At 44.5% G+C, this 17,394-nt stretch overlaps 1 protein-coding gene across 2 annotated transcripts in view; it reads right to left on the bottom strand.

Moving 5' to 3' along the window:
* Window positions 1–17,394, bottom strand: part of LOC135909841 (uncharacterized) — a 274,704-nt gene that overhangs the window by 161,304 nt on the left and 96,006 nt on the right. For both annotated transcript variants that reach the window (XM_065441885.1, XM_070529765.1), the window contains exons 8-9: window positions 5,749–5,879; window positions 1,071–1,221 (exon numbers count right to left, since the gene is read on the bottom strand). In XM_065441885.1, coding sequence (XP_065297957.1) covers window positions 1,071–1,221; window positions 5,749–5,879 — 282 coding nt within the window. The remainder of the gene's footprint in view (window positions 1–1,070; window positions 1,222–5,748; window positions 5,880–17,394) is intronic.

Raw genomic sequence — 17,394 nt, 5'->3', positions numbered from 1 at the left:
ACTAAGTTCAGCGATCGCTGTTACATATGGACCTCCTGTGTTGCCGGCGCTTCGCGGTGCGCGGCTTTCCTCGAGGATTCAAAAATTAGCTCCTCCACAAGTGTTGTGTAGCTAACCTTCAAATAAAGGGCTTCAACCCCGGAGCATGGGCAACAACTATGTACCGCTTATTGAACGGTGACGAAGTGAGTTGCACTGGTTCCTGGCACAGTTACGTTCTCGCACGTGATATAAATGCACCTTTTGCATTCATGCGCACATTTGCGCGCACTACCGCAAACATATCAAGAATTGATTGAATGGCCATACGTTGAATCGATGTTCCGTAGTACGCGAACACACGAATGTTCGAAGCTGAACATTTCATGGTGGGCCACAGAGTAAGCGATTGACTTGCGACAAGTCTTTACTGCACGCTAGGACACATTCCAGAAAATCGACGTTCCAATCCTCGTGCGCATCAAGAACAAAGCTGTCGCAACTGCACACTCACGAGCGGTTACGCGGAATGTAAACCATCTTATGGATGACTGTACTCAGGAAATTCGCTCACACTTAGGAACTTCCAAGCAGCTAGTTCAAAGGGCTTGCGGAAGAAAAACCATGTGCAAAACACACTGAGTTTGATTTCATTCATAAGCGGAAAGTACTAACAGCTTTGTATACATAACTAGCCCCGCTTTAATCCGACTATCTTACATGCAGCTCGCGCGATTTGGACAAGACGTAATGAACTCCGAAGGCGCTTAGATGACTTCTAAAGCTGTGGCCAACGCGTCTTGTCGCCCGACTACATACGGTATAGAATATCCGCCGAGAGACAGGTTTGTTGAGCCGCACCTGGGCATCATGCGCATCCATTAAATACATGAATGCTGCTTAGGCAAGTAAAGGACGCTCCACTGTGCGACCACAGATGGCGGTGGCCAGTGGATCACCGCGAAGAAGGTCTGCAAATACTGCTTTTTCATCAATTCTGTCCGTATGTAAAACTCCCTGCTAGGGGATTCTTAAGAAGAGCAAATTTCACTAAAGTCTCCCAATGTGAAAAACAGCACTGGGGTGCGAACCTTGTCGAAGCCCTCGTCGTGTCGCTGCGGCTCCTCTTGCCGTTGGCTCAATTTCCACGGGGCCCAAAGGGTCGTGCACCTTTTCCCACACCGGCTTCAGGTCCGCCGAGGACCACCTTCGCCGTTGCTTCGACATTGCTTGCGTGGATCCCTGTTAGGGGAAGTCGTAAAGGGCTACGCTATTACGTCAGCTTTACTCCTGGTAACATAGAAAGTCACTAACTTTATATAGCGCTGAGTCACCATAACCATAATTTGGTCTCTTTTTGATCACTTGTGAGCGACTTTTGATAGAAAAGTAATTGAAGAGTAAATTTCCCAGGTAAAGGTATACAAGCCCCTTCGGTGGAGTTCAGTTCCTTGCACATACTTTATGCCGAGGATGATATATTGGCTCCATTAGTCGCGACTTCTAAAAAACACACAGAGGAGCTCAAAAGTGATCTATTGGGTTAATCGAAACCAAGGAAGAGCGCAATCTTCAGTGGCGATACAGCTTTAGAAAACGACTGGCTGTTCTCCCATTGAAAATTCAGACTGAACGTAAAGCTAAATATATATTAGGTTGTAAATTCTGAGCAAGACTTCCAGGAACAAGAAAAAAAAAACAAGCCATCATCCACACTTGTCAACATGTTGAAGTTTGTGCCGCAATCTAGTAACTGGCAAAGCAAATTATCCAGTGCAGATTTGGTTCTTTCGTGTGCAACAATGTATCACACTAATAAGTGTGCTACAGTGGCAGCTGTTATAAGCTGTCGCCGAGGTGCACACAGCTGTCGTTTCTTATGTGATAAACCATTAGGTGTAAAAATATCCAGGCCCCTGTGTTTTTGCACTTAGACCATATAGCTGAGCAGTCATTAGTAGCAGGAACAACATTCTTGAAAACTGAAACTGAAATATGTTAATAAGCATTCCGAAGTGAATAATGAAAGTTGAGGTTCCGAAATTGTAGCGGAACAATAAGTCTTGTCTGTTTAGCAGAAATCTCAGGACCGCCCTTCTAGATATCCATAAAGCTGATAAAATATTTATACGCATTCCAGTGCAAATGATCCCTTATTGGCAGCAGAACATTTTTGCAAACTGGTAAATGGACCATGAATGTACTCAGCAGCACATATTAGGACCATATATTACAACATCCACAGAATGTGTTTCCTGCGCTCTCAGAACAGCGACAGGAGCTCTCAAGTTCACAGGTGTGGCTTTTCTCCCTTCAGTCTAATTGTATATGGACACCTCTAGGACAAGCATTTCACGACAAAGCGACGACATATTTCTCGATGTTGGCATAAGTCGATCAGAAACCCTAACACTTCGCAGAAGGCTGTTGCACTGCCCTGACCAGGTAGAAGTTGTAAAGTTTGTGCTTCCTTTCTTCATGCGCGTACTCTTGAACATCTTACAAAAATTGCCCAACGAATTTCGCTTAACAGCAGGGTAGTGGGTAACTCTCCTTCAAATGTAAGAAACATAAACTTCATTGAGTGGATGTTGAATGACAGGACTTCATTACATTATAGTAATAAGTAGAAGCTCTCTCTTAGGGGAACGCCAAAGAGAAAAATGAGTTGAGCTTTATTCGTAAAACACCCCTCTACAATATAAAGAAATACCACTCTTACCGGGAAAAAAGTATTGATAAACGATATAAAGGTGCAGAAATGAGACAGGAGGCACCGATGGAACGCGAGCTCTCTAAAGCAAGAGGTTTTTGAGAGGGCCTGCTCAGGTATTGTTAATCCGGTTTCAGTAAAGACGGTCACTAAACTATTTGAAAAGAGGAAGAACAAAAAAAAACGTATTTGGAAAGTCACGAATTTTACGCGCTGGCATAAACGCCCAAATACAAAAGAATGCTTTGAAATAATTGAGTTACCTCGGATTTAGTGCTGGGGTTCTGGCACACTACTATGAAAATCGAACTTTCAACTGCGAGCAAGAGCTTGGGGACCATAGGAGGCGATTTGTTTTTTTGCCGACAAGGCATTCAGGCTGAAATCGAGGGTGCTTGCTACGTTCGCCTGTGTGGCCGATTCAACGTATAAACCTATTCAAGGGCGGGGAGCTGCGCGCGAATATGATGTTACGGGAAGAAAAAAGCGTACGTCTATTCACAGATGGCTTTTAGTGACGGAGCAATGAAGGCTAGAGCAGTGAGCAACCTCAACTCTTCTTCGTCAACTCCAAGGGCACCATCAGCGTCTTCTTCCCACTTTACAAACTGTGACACCACTCTCCGGCGGAAAAAGCACCTTATTGGTTCGGTGCATTGGTCCGAGAAGGGTACGGTTTGCGGCGGCTGAATTGGATGATGTAAGAGCGAAGTGAAGGCACGGCGGCATCTGATAGAGGCACTTGATATGTGACCGGGGCATCCTGGCGGAAAATGCGATAAGGGGCGCCGTATCGCGAGAGGAGTTTCTGCGAAAGAACAACACGCAGATTTGGAGACAAAAGTAGCACAAGAGCACATCGTTTGTATTCCACGTCGTGATGGCGCCGGTCTTAACGGCACTTCTGGCGTGTCTGTGAAGCAGGGAGACGAATGCGGGAAATCTGGCGTGCTTGGGTTGCTTTGGCTATGACATTCGGAGTGTACTCTATCGGCGAGTCGAGTGCGGTCGAAAAGAGACTCTCGAAAGGCAAAGTCGGCTCCCGGCTGACGAGTTATCTACTCGTCGGGTGAGCAGCCAGCAGTGTCATGGCGTGAGGGATTATAAGCGAACGTGTAAATAGTAAGGCAGTGTCCCAGTCGCGATGGTAAGCGGAAACACATATCGCTAGCATGTCAGTTAGTTTGTGGCTCAAGCGTTCCGTAAGGCAGTTTGAAGAAGGTAAGCCGTAGTAAGCTTGTGTTTAGTAGCACATAATCGAAGTAAATCGTGTATTACTTTGACACAAAAGTATTTTCTGCGATGGCATTTAGCCAAGCTAGAAAACACGGTTTTCACGCATGCAACACTGTATCCATGGAGTAGACAAACAAATTACATTAAGGCAGCTTCGGTAGTGGTGGACAACGCAGGCAAGCTAATCACCTGCGCAACTTCACGTAGCACCAGGATAGTGGAAGCGGAGGAAGTCGCTGTTGCACTGGCAGCGGCTGAGGGCTATCGAAAAGACAAATCAATGGTCATCGTAACGGATTCAAAAGAGACATGCAGGAACTACACAAAGGGTGGAATCTGCAGGGCTGCCTTAGCTATCCTCCGCAAGGCAGAACACCTCAGACACAGCGCAACCCACAAACTAATCTGGATTCCGGCACACACGTGGATAGAAGGAAATGAAAGGGCAGACAGCTTGGCTCACGAGATCACGTACCGAGTCGAGTGGCCACACGCCCTGGGACAGCTCTTCACCGTGGAGATCGGCTATTCAGAGTTACTGAACTACCACAGTGGCAAGAGAATTAGATACTCCCCGCCATACAAAGCCTTAACACAGCTAGAAGCAGCTAGTTGGCGGAGGCTGCAAACGGGAACCTTCTCTGACTTACATATACTAAGCAAGATGAATCCTACACAATTTAGGAACACCTGCCCGTGGTGCGGGGCAACCCCCACGCTTTACCATATAACCTGGGAGTGTAAACGTAAGTACACATTCCACCAACACAAAACCCCGAGTCCGGAGCAGTGGGAGAGCCGGCTCACCAGGTGCGAGTTCCCCGCCCAAAGGGCAATGGTGCAGCACGCAAGCGAAGCAGTGCGGCTCAGTGGAGCTCTGGACTAGGAGCCCAACCCTGCTAAGAAGGTCAAGCGTCTGCAGCGATGAAGACGAAGACCGAACGCTAAACCCTTAACGGGCCAAATAGTTTTCTCTCTCTCTCTCTCTCTCCGTGATCGGTGAGAAGTTGGCGAGATGCACCGTGGTCTAAGATGACGTTGTGAAGTAAGAAGTGAGCGATTTCTGTAGCGGAAACTGGTCTGTATTGACCTAGTAATGGCGCAGTGGGTTGTGTAGTCTGTAGCGACGGCAATCCATCTTTTTCCTACATTAGATATTGGGGGAGGTCAAAGAAAATCATGATTGGCGCGAGAGGTACGAAGATCGATAACGAGCACCCCCACCAAGGATGTCACGGGACGGAAGAAGCATACGTCTATTCTCAGATGACTCTTAACGGCGGAGCCAAGAAGCCTAAAGCCGTGAACAACCTGAACTCTTGTTCGTCGTGTCCAAGGCCACCATCGGTGTCCGCTTCTTCTTACGTAAGAGACTGTCACAATATTGTATTTATTTTTGCTGATGCCGTGTCCTCCATACTTTTGCTCGCGACTGTACAGGATTCAGGAAAGTTTGATAACACTAGCCAAAATTTTCACGCTCGGAGTGAGCCCATTTAATTGACATGAGCCCGATGGTAAAGTGCCCTCTAAGTTTTAAGAAGCAATTTGTTGGTTCTTCACGAATCAACAGATGCACAGGTGTTAAATGTGCAGAATTCGTATTCCGAAGAGAGACTTTTAGTAGCGTCAGAAGTTTCAGTGGGGCAACTTATATGTAGGTTTGTCTTGATTTATCACCTCCCCCCCCCCCCTATTATAGTCTTTGCCTGACTCATTTTACCAGTATCACCTTTTCCTTTACAGACTCGCAATAAATGGGTGGTTGCCGTCTTTCACTGAGGGACACCTTTTGGGGCTTTGGGCGGCCTCACTGTTACCTTCGTGGTCCTGGTAGCCGCTGTTTCCGCTTGGGTCATCTTCGGAGCATGCGTCTGCCGCAATACTGTTGTCGTTTTGGTCTTCACAGGCAGCCGCCCTGCAGCGGTCTGCACTGAGGCGGGGTGGTCAGCTGCGGACAGCAAGGCATAAAAGAAAGATAACGGAACTGTCAGCCGGGTTAATGGGTCTTGATTCGTTTTTGAATTGACTTGTCCAGCGCAAGAAAACACGCACAAAGGTGACTCAAGGGTATATTTATTGCACACCACGTAAACTAGGTTATGCATACGCACGGGCAAACCAAAATGAGATAACAATGCAAAGAAAAAAATAAAAAAAACAAGAAAGGCAACCCAATCCACTTACCACTTGTGCGTTTTTTTTTGAAGAATTCTATTTCTTAATCACTTAAACAGATATGCAGCTGACTGATGCATTATGTACATAAAAGTCATGCATTGACACTGTGAGCACCTGTATCTTTCGCCAGATTGAGAGATTAGAAAAGGCCGGGTATCCAGACCACTTCGTAACTAAGCCTTGAGAGAAGGTACCGCAATGGATCGGGGCATCTAGTAGGCGGGAAGACCAATGAAGAGGTAGGAAAAATCAGCTCGCCCCACTGCCATATATTCGCTAGCTAGTAGACAAGTCGAAGAATGTCGCATCCCGATATTGTGCGAGCGTGGTGTTACAGCTGCCAATAGCCTTTGAAGCACTTGGGCGCATGTGAAGCGCAGCGTAGAAGCCGAGTTTAAAAACAAGGATAAACCCGCCGTCACACACCGAGGCCCGTTATTTCCTTCTGCGACAAACGTAATCTCGCGGATCCCTCTACCCGGCGGCGATACTTATATTGGAGAGAATGAAAGGTGGGTCAACGTCAGAATACAAGTGCAGCAGAGAAAATTAGGAAACAATGACCGATTTTCCAGCCAAGTAGCACACTGAACGAAGTATCAGTGCGAGCCACTGTTTAATAGCACGGCGATCTCAGAAACAGTGACATGAACAAAAGAATAATCCTAGGTACCTATCCAATTAGAAAAAACGAACAACGTGCATCAGCCTGCCATGCATATTGCGGTGTAATAAACAGATCGAATTCTTCAAAAGTACGCACAAGCGGTAAACAGATTCTGTTGCCTTTCATGTTGTCTTTGTTCTCATTATTATTATGTCGGTTTCTGCTTGCGTATTCGCGCACCCGTTTGCGTCGTATGCAGTAAATATTCACTTGAGAGTCAGTGATGGCCGAGTGCGCGATTCTGTCCTCCCTGTTGTTTCTCGCACTGGACGAGTCAATTAAGAAATGAAAGAAGGAGAGGCAGTTATCACAGCCAACATTTCTTGCGCAGTGCAGAAGAAATGACAGCTAACGCCATGTCACAGCACTCCAAGTGCAGGCAAAAGAACTCCCCTTACAAACAAGGGAAGAATGCCAGAAAAAGTAAACCGTAACGACGACACTTGTAAAATGTGCAAAAAATACTTTTAAAAGATGTGTGCTCGGAGAAGGAAGGTTAATGTGTTTAAAGCTGAAACAATGCAGACAGATCGTCAGGCTTATTTTCAATAATGAACAGTATCTCCAAATTGTCGGCAACAGCACAATACTACTCCTTGAGTAGTCAAAAAGGGAGACATTATTTGCACAATAAATCAAACATATGTCACCAATTAAGCAAATTATGGTACTTATGTTTCAAGCACACTCCACTAGGTCAATTCGATCGACGCCACTGCGGCGTTTCCATGCTCCAGCGTTAATGACAGACAGTATCCGCGGTCATCGTGTGAGATGTGCTTATGTTTGCCTGTGCGTCCCTGAAACATGCTTGTTGATTTAGTTAGTAAGGGAATGTTTACAAGTTTACACGGCTGGTTAAACTACTGTCACTTACTTCCTATGCCCATTTAAAGTTTGCACTCGCAGTCGATTCTACGCTTTCGACCGAAAGTAACATCTTTCGACAGAAGCTTTCGCTTCTCGCGGCTGCCATTTTTCGCCGTAAAGGAGATGGCCAAAATAGCCAAAATCAATTAAGAAGGGTGTTTGTCGCAGTTCGCTTCCTTGTGCTCTTACTGTGATTTTTTACCGTGGAGTTCATAAACATGCTGAAATGAGCGACAAAGCTGCATTTCATATTTCGGTGAGAATAACGCACTTCTGGAAGTAGGGCCATCATAAAATCGTCGGCTGTCGTCTGCCAATGCTCGACCGCACCCCGTCAGCGTAGGCATGATACTGGCCGCGCTTCTTCAATGCCGTAGCCGTCAAGTCTCACTAATTTCGATTAGTTTTGAAGACTGAACTAGCGCTAAACCATTCGAAAGTTAAGGTACGTCCAAATGTACACTTGCCGGCGCGCGCTAACTCCTGACTGCTCTTGGATAGACGCCTTGGCAGAAATCACTTAGTATTAAGTTGATGCGCAAAAGCCGCCATTGGGATGTGGCTACTATATATATATGCGTCGGTCAATCTGGTGCAGGACAAGTTCGGTACGTACCAGGTAGCATCGCAAGAGCATAGAGATTCCTACAATAATTTTTTGAGGAAACGGTTTTACCTGACGATCGTCTTGGTAACCACAGGCGTTTTGCGACTCTGTTTAGTACGCTTTATATTCATTTTACCAACTTTGTGCGCACTCAATTCTTTTCTAAGCATAGAAAACTCTACGAAGACGCACAATCACTACTAACTGCAGAGTTTTAGCCTGTCGAGGTGGCCAAACGGAGACCCGTCAAGTGTCCAAACCCACCGACTCGTCCGCGAGAAAAAGGCCGTTCTGTGGCTCTTGTCGGTAAATGCGTGGGTGGTATAATGCTGTCAACATCATGCTTCTGTGCTGGAAGTCGTGTGCGAATCCTGCCGTCAGGCAATTTTAGTAATATTTCCTCATTTATTACACAGCAATTTGTTGAAAATTATGAGTTTGCAAAGCCATGAAGCCGTTTGAAGCGAGAAGGAGGAAGTTTATTCAAATCGATGTACTTCTTCTGCTGGCTGAACGGCCCCCATTGCAGCTTCCGAAGACATAGCACCAGAGTGCCCTCTAGTGATTGTTGTATGAAACCCTATGCACCAGAATGGAGCACATAAGAGCTAGCGCGCCCTCCAGCCCAGTTGCGTACACACTCAGCCACCACACTTGCACGTAGCTGCTTCTGCAGAATAGAAACTGCGCACGCCGCGTTGTGCCGCGACGAGCGCACTCGCTGAGGTATCTGCTCTTCGCTAAGGTCCACAGCATACTCCCGTTGGTGCCTGGGGTTGACGTGACCCAAGATCCGAGCGGCAACGTCGGACTTCTACGCACGTGGCACACCAGCGTGGTCTAAGCTCGTTACATTGGAAAATCCTTTGCGCGAGAGTCCGTACTGGGGCATGCGTTGCTTAGCTGGTGTGCGCTCAGCCGGCGTAATCGCAAATGCGATCGTGAAGATCAACTTGCCTTTACGCTCGCAAATTGTTCGATTTAGGTAAGTGCGAATAAAATGTGCTACTCTGTCACTGAGTGACATGAGCCATGGACGCATTTCTTGCAAAAGAAGAAAAAGAGAACGAGCTCTCGCTCGCACCACTAGCCAGAAAGAAACCAGAAAAAGAAACATGAAGGTTTCAGATTTCACCACAATGTATGACATAGCTGGGGTAAAGACAGTATGCATTAGTTGCACACATCAGGGCCTCAATGTTCAGGCATTTCCCACTACCGCGAAGTGATATTAAGAGGCATTAAAAACGAGGTTGAATGCCCTGCTGCAAGGCTTTAGTGCTCACAGACGCCAGGCTGCCCTTATAAAAATGAACGTTGACGTTCTTTAGAACTCCTACCAACTTTCTATTTACTTTATTGACAGTCTATTAACATTTACATTCTAGTAACATTTGTTCATACACAGTCAAAAGACTTCCTTCTTACTTTTCTATAAAGAATATTTTCAATACACCGTTAACAGACTTTCTTCTTACTTTTCTACAAAGAATATTTTCAATGCACTGTTAACAGACTTTCTTCTTACTTTTGTATAAAGAATGTTTTAAATACACCGTTAAAAGACTTCCTTCTTACTTTTGTATAAAGAATATTTTCAATACACCGTTAACAGACTTTCTTCTTACTTTTCTATAAAGAATATCTTAAATACACTGTTAACAGACTTTCTTCTTACTTTTGTATAAAGAATGTTTTAAATACACCGTTAAAAAACTTCTTTCTTACTTTTGTATAAAGAATATTTTCAATATACTGTTAACAGACTTTCCTCTTACTTTTGTATGAAGAATGTTTTAAATACACCGTTAATAGACTTCCTTCTTACTTTTGTATAAAGAATGTATTTAATACACCGTAAAAGACTTCCTTCTTACTTTTGCATATAGAATATTTTAAGGTCCCCATCAACATGTATTTTTCTAACTTTTACCCCTATAACCACTTCAGTACTGCGTCAGAAGGCTTGTTACTTTTGTGTAAAGAATGTTGTACTATACATCATCGAACTATATTTTTTGTTTGAAGGACATGTATCCTCAGTACGTCCACAGCTCGTACTGTTTGCCAAAAAATATTTAGAATGGGAAGTAACCTGAGAGTTTTTGATAAATTTTTCTAACACACATTAATGCCGATATATGACATACTCAGGAGTCAAGCTCTTTGTTTTAAATCATAGTCCCAATCCAAGTCGATAGCCAATTGTTGACGGAGTGCTCCTAAAATGTTTAAAGAAATGTGTTCGTAAATTGTTAGAACTAATCTTTTAGAGGATCTACTGCACTCCGTGAGCGTGTGGTGACGTCAGCACACTCCGAGAAAATTTGCTTGCGCTACACCACCTGACCGGTGTGATAGCGGACTACTGTGCAGGCCGCGCACCAGTTGCAGAGCTTTATCCTGACCTTGGGGCTGGTTAATTAAAGGCCGATTTACGCTTAAGCCATGACGCGTGCGGTCATGCAGAAAATTGTACATTTCGCCCACTAGTTCACAAATTTTGGCATACACTGGGCTCGCACATGCAGTGTAAACCGAAATGCGTGTACCAGTCTACGAAATGTGCAAATTTTCACCCGACCATATGCGTGCGGGCAGGCGGGTGGTGTGGTGTAAGGCTCGAGCGTAAATTTGCCCTTACCACGCACTGCTATTGCAATGCCACCAATTAGCTTTGCAACGAGATAATTAGGTCAGTGTATTCTGCGATATAAATAGTACGCCCTAAGCTGGAACGTGTCAGCATAGTAGCGTCACGATACTTGTTAAAAAGAAAAAAAGCCGAAACTCAGGGTAACACGGCACTGGAACGTTGCCGCTCAAATGTCCAAAAGGCTGCAGAATACAACTACTGCTGTGTGAGAGCGGGTATTGCCCCGAGAAGCGCACAGGTCGAATAGAAAGAAAAGCTGAACTCTGTGCAAGCAACACTTTTCTGTGAAAAAATAATTAAATTACCCTTACAGTATAAAAAATGTAGCTTTCTACGCGTTCCTATTCGCACGCTTTCGTCCCTGCCTCCTACGGGCGGCTTCTGCATATTAAAGGAAATAGGACGTCGCATCAAAGTGAAGGCAAAGTAACTTTGTCAGCTGATGTGCTTTATGGCGACGGTAGCTTGCTGTGTGTGAAAACAGATCGAAAATAAATAATTATGCACTCTTAACATTCAGTGACCTTGCTTCACAACACGGCGACAAAATTTTGAGCTCCGACAAGGGGTCATCATGCCATCCGTAATAATGGCCTTCCGTATACCAACAGCCAGGATATCAAAGGCCGTGCTTTTGCCGTGCTTCGGGCGTCTGAAAACTGCTAGCGTCATAGCCGCGACGCTTCGGACATGTATTTGACTATAAAAATAGTACTACAATGCGCTTCACCGCTGGGCGCCAGGGAGCAATGTTTTGTCTTTGAAAGCAGCAAGCGCTGAAGGATGCTCTTGCGCAAAATAGTATAACCACATAATTTACCCAATATGATTTTATTTTTCTATGTTCATTACATTTCGAGAAAAAAGTCGGTTTTCAGAACAATAATTGTCTCGAAAGATAAAACTATACAGCCCCTAAATACCCAACAATATTGAGCCGGCTGCCTTCTCAGTTTTTTTTTTCCAACCTCGGTCATGAGGTACATTCCTCCCTCTACGTGCAGTTCCCAGAAAGGGGTGCGTACACAAAGGCCGGCCTCAGCTTTCACCAAGAGGCGAGGAATATCTAGGTGTGAGTCAACCATCGCAAGCAAGGTAGCGGGGGAGGGGGGGGGGGGGCATGTTTCGGCTTAAAGAGGGGCTTTGGTTCCGCGGCGGTCAAGGCGAAGCAGGTGGATGGAATGAATGTCACATGCCTCCCCGCGCATGCGCACAAATTTGACAGTTGGCCGAGTCGAGGCAGAAGGAGACCATCGCAATCGCCATCAGTTACTTTGCGACGCCGGCATGGTACGGTCGGAGCGATGTAGGTGTTTCGTGGCGTATTGTAGCAGCAATCTAGCTATTTCTGCTGCTATTTATGCTTATGCTGTGTTGTGGCTAATTCATCGATGCAAGCCAACCAGCAAGGTGTTTGCGAAGCCCACAGTGCTTTCTTCGTTCCGTGATGTGAGCGTTTCTGGAACTTCTCTGCCAGCTGCGATGCAGTGTCGTGTGCAGTGATTTAATATTGGCACTGTCCGTGTGTTAAACTGCACAAATATCGGACAGCTGTTCCTCAAGACTGCTATGCGCCGAAGTTTTCTCTATCTCCAAATTATAATAAAAGGTATGTTCTTTTCCATCATTCTTTATAAACATATTATTTTGATGTTATTTTATTTCAGTTTCTAATGCCGCATTTCGGTAGGTTATTATAGCGCGAACTGTAACGACGTGAAATGTTTTAAGAACGATTTTCTTACCTTTTTCAGCTGCCCTGCGTCATGGGGTTCGCTTGAAGTTGCTATAAACACGAAGCGCACAAATACTTCGGTTTCACAGCGTTCGCAACGACCTAAGGTCTGGTAAATATTGTGTGATCATGAACTCATTCTTTGCTCTTTCCTACTCTGGCTGCACAGGATGAGAAACAGTAAAATATTGAGCGTATAGCTTCACGGTTCGCAATTACATATTTTTCAGTGAACCGGTTCACAATGACATAGGTTGCACTGGATAGACAACTGCGAATGTGAAAGAAAATAATTCGCACGTGTTTAACCACTGCAACCTATGTCATTGTGTACCGGTATTTTTTTGACACTGATATTTTGTTTTCGAGTAAAAATAAACGAACACGTAAAATTAGAGAAACGTTCCATATAATAAGGCGTGCTTAAAAATGCATCAGTCAGCCATTGGTTGCTACCACTGACAAAGCATTTGTATTCTTGAATACTGCTTCAAGCTCTGTCATCTGTTTATATCAAAATGGATGACACGTTTTGCACATGCTCGGTGCAGCTAGCTGGCACTGTTACCTTCAACTTGGCCCAAGAAGCAAGGAAGCGCTGATAAAAGCATTGGAGGCAGTCATAACGAATAAGCAAATTCCGCACAGCTGGAAACAGAGTAAAATGAATTTGATTTATAAAGGGAGAGGTGATAAGAAGAACATAAAATCTTTCCGACCAATTACGATAACCTCAGTTATATATAGGCTGGCGATGCAGGCGGTGAAATTAAAAATGCAGTCATGGGTAGAAAGTAATGGAATACTTGGAGAACTTCAGAACGGGTTCAGAAGTGGTAGGCGCTTAGATGATAGCCTGTTCGTGCTTACCCAATGCATAGAAATAGCTAAGGCGGAAAATAGACCTCTGTATTTAACCTTCCTGGACATAACTGGTGCGTACGACAATGTGAACAGGGAACTCCTGTGGAACATATTAAAAGCTGAAGGTATCGGTAATGAGGTAATTGATTTTCTACAGGAACTAGTTCGAGAAAATAATGTTCAAATAACATGGGAAGGAATCAAGAGTACAACTGTCGAGGTTCACAAAGGATTAAGGCAAGGTTGTCCTCTATCACCGCTGCTGTTCATGCTATATATGATAAGCATGGAAAGAAGGTTACAACGAAGCAATCTAGGGTATAATCTGTCGTACAGATTAGGCGAAAAGGTTGTTGAGCAACGACTACCGGGTTTAATGTATGCGGACGATATTGTACTGTTAGCAGGTAGCCAGAAAGATTTGCAAACTGGTTAATTACTTTGGGGACGAAGGAGACAGTTTAGGTTTAAGTTTTAGTGCAGCTAAGTCCGGTGGGATGTTTTTCAACGATACAACTGATCAGGAGCTTACAATACAAGGCCACGAAATACCGCAAGTGGCCGAATACAAGTATCTCGGGGTATGGATAAACAAAGGGCAGATGTACACGGAAAAGCACGAACAGTCTCTAATAGCAAAAGGGCGAAGAGATGCCGGGATAATGAAACATAAGGCATTGTGGGGTTACAACAGGTATGAGGTACTGAGAGGCATTTGGAAGGGAGTAATGGTGCCGGGGCTTACTTTCGGGAGTGCGGTCCTGTGTTTAAGGGCAGAGGTTCAGTCGAGACTAGAAGTAAATCAGAGAGCTGTGGGAAGGTTAGCACTAGGTGCCCACGGGAAAACCACAAACGAAGCAGTACAGAGAGATATGGGCTGGGCATCATTTGAAGCAAGGGAAGCTCAGAGTAAAATCCTATACGAAAAACGGCTAAGGAAATTGGATGATAACAGGTGGGCAGCTAAGGTGTTCAAATACCTATACAGAAAGAGCGTTGACTCACAATGGCGGAAAAGAACTAGGAAGCTAACCAGTAAGTATGCCAGACACGAGGACGAAAAAGGACAGAGCATTAAACGACAGGTTAAAAATGCGGAAGGTAAAAATTGGATAAATTCAATAGAAAAGAAGCATAGCGTAGAACTATATCGACACTGGAAACAGCAGATCAGGAAGGAAGCGTTTTATGATAACTCAAGAGGCAGTGCCCTACTCTTTGAAGCTAGATCAGGATGTCTTAGAACACGGAGCTACAAAAAGAAATTTAACGAAGAAGAAGACACATGTACTGTGTGTGGTAAATATGTAGAAACAATGGAACACCTCATACTAAAATGTGATGGTATCAATCCCGATGTCGATGCGGCCACAGTCACCCTTCCTGAGGCCCTAGGGTTCAGAGATAATGATAGTCATGTAAATAAATGTGCGGTGGAAATTAGCAAAAGGCGATTGGAGGATTGGTGGCTCAAAAGCAGAGAGGCGACATAAGGTTAAAAGGGTAGGAAGACGTATTTAAAGAAAATCGATAAATTCAATAACACACAACACAGATAAAAATAATAGGCAAAATAAAAATCGGAGCATGGTGGCAACTGCCATCGCCCCGTTTCAAAGGGGACGCTACTACCTTCCATCCATCCATCCATCCTTCCAAAAATAACCAGCTCTCAGTAAGCGCTCGCGCGTCCACCTTCTCTGCGTCCGTGTCTATTGTGCGTGCTATAAATTTCACCATGAATAAACCATGTAATTAACTTTTTTTAGTGAGTAACTCATTTACGCAGGTAATTGGTAGAGAAACCCATTTTGTACATTTTCCTTATTTTATTAACACGTAGTAAATACGACGCAGCAAAGGATATGCATCGAATAATGTTCCCCATCCTTGCCATCTCCTCTGCAAGTAAACGGGGATGACGGTCACAATTTTAGCATTCATCATGTGAACCTTAAAAAGCTGTTCTATGTATGCGATATGCTAACCTGAACATGATGTTAACACTGACCATCTTGTTTCTGTGCAGGGTTCGTTCATTCTGCAAGCATCCTGAGACATCAGCTTACATAATCGATGCTTGCTAGAGATTATGCGACAGCTGCCATGCCGTAATCAACTAAGTCATTATTCATTTATTCGTTTTTTATTTTCTCTACTACTTCTCTCACAATCCTGTGTAAATATTTTCGTGTGAATAAACTTCTTTCAGTGCAAACTTGCATTTGTTTTCTATTTACGTGCACCTTCTAGGTTGCATACTGCCTTTTACCAACATGTTCACACATACTGACAAATGTCTACCCTATGCTACTAGGTTGTATGTGGGACAAATGTTACTAGGGGAATAGTAAGACGTCAATAGCAAGTACATAAGCACATGTAAGTAAAATATTGCCAGATTGTTACTAAAGAGCCTAAAGACTTGTGTTGGTTGATGGTTAGTAGAATGTTTACAGACCATCTATCAACATGCTTCAGTTGAAGTACGGTAGCCAATTCGTGATAGGATACAATTCTTTATAGGATGTTACTAGGGTGTAAAAAGACAAATGTTAATAGGTGATTGGCAGGAAGTTGGCAGAACGTTTACAAACATTTTTCTTTTGAAAGAATGTTACTACGGTGTATAAAGAAAGCTTGTTAGTAGGGGGTTGGTAGGAAGTTAACAGAAAATATATGAACATTTCTCTTTTGAAAGAATGTTTCTAGAGTGTATAAAGAAACCTTGTTAATAGGGTGTTGGTAGGAAGTTAACAGAAAATATATGAACATTTCTCTTTTGAAAGAATGTTACTAGGGTGTATAAAGACAAATGTTCATAGGAAATTGGTAGGAAGTTAAAAGACATCCTACGAACATGTTTCTATTGAAAGTTGGTGGCCAATTGTTTCTAGGGTGTTACTAGAGTGTTGTTAGGATGTATAAAGACAGCTGGTAGGATTTCAATTGACTGTTGGTAGGTTCTAGTAACAAAAGTATATAGACTGTCTAAAAAATGTTGCTAGAAATTTTTATAAGGGTGTGCAGTCAATATGCAGATAGCTGAGGCGAACATACACCGAACGTGCTAGGCCGCTGGTCAAATTTGAATGTCATCAACAGCAAGAGCAACAGCCAATACGGTGCAACACATGGGCGAGTGCGCGATGGTTTTCGGTAAGCGCCGTCACTTGGTTTTTTGCAGGGAGCCCTTTTATTCAAACTGTCTAAACACAATGAGAGCTTCGCAGCTTGTCCCCGCATCGTATGGGCTAGCTTTTCGCATCTTTATTTTTCGCCCCTCAACAGCAGCAACAAGCGAGTGTTCATTGTATCTTCTAGACTGTAAACGAGGGGACCAAGTTCAAACGACGCGCCGTGCTTCCGGCGGCGGGTGCGTATGGCGCGACTCAACGCGGCCGCACGGCCCCTACCTTAAGAGCGGTCTACGATGGGGATAGAGGATACACAAAGGCATAGGTCGCGCAAAGTGGACTATTCAGTTCGCGAGCGGCGACGCTGTGATAGCGAAATGCCGTCTGGCGCGACTCCATAGTAGAGGGTGCCAATGCGTCACATGATCTTGTAGCGTCCGAAATAGCCTAGTAATAGCTTCTCGCTGAGTCTTAGACGGTGTATTGAAGTCCAAACCCAAACACGGTCTCCGGACTTGTACTAACGCCGTCGATGGTTCAGAGTTGACTGTCGGTCGTCTGCTGCTTCTTATTCCGTAGGCAGGCGAGCTGACGGGCTTCTTCGCCGCGCTGGAGACAGGTGGCGACGTCAAGATTCCCTTCGTTGGTGACGTGCGGCAGCACGGCATTGAGAGCCGTCGCCGGGTTACTGCCGTAAACCAGCTTGAACAGCGTGATCTTTCTAATTTCTTGAACCGTCATGTTGTAAG

The sequence above is a fragment of the Dermacentor albipictus genome, unplaced genomic scaffold, assembly GCF_038994185.2.
Source record: "Dermacentor albipictus isolate Rhodes 1998 colony unplaced genomic scaffold, USDA_Dalb.pri_finalv2 scaffold_30, whole genome shotgun sequence".
NCBI lineage: Eukaryota > Metazoa > Arthropoda > Arachnida > Ixodida > Ixodidae > Dermacentor > Dermacentor albipictus.
Note: the sequence above shows the minus strand (reverse complement) of the source record. Positions and strands in the feature narration are given on the sequence as shown.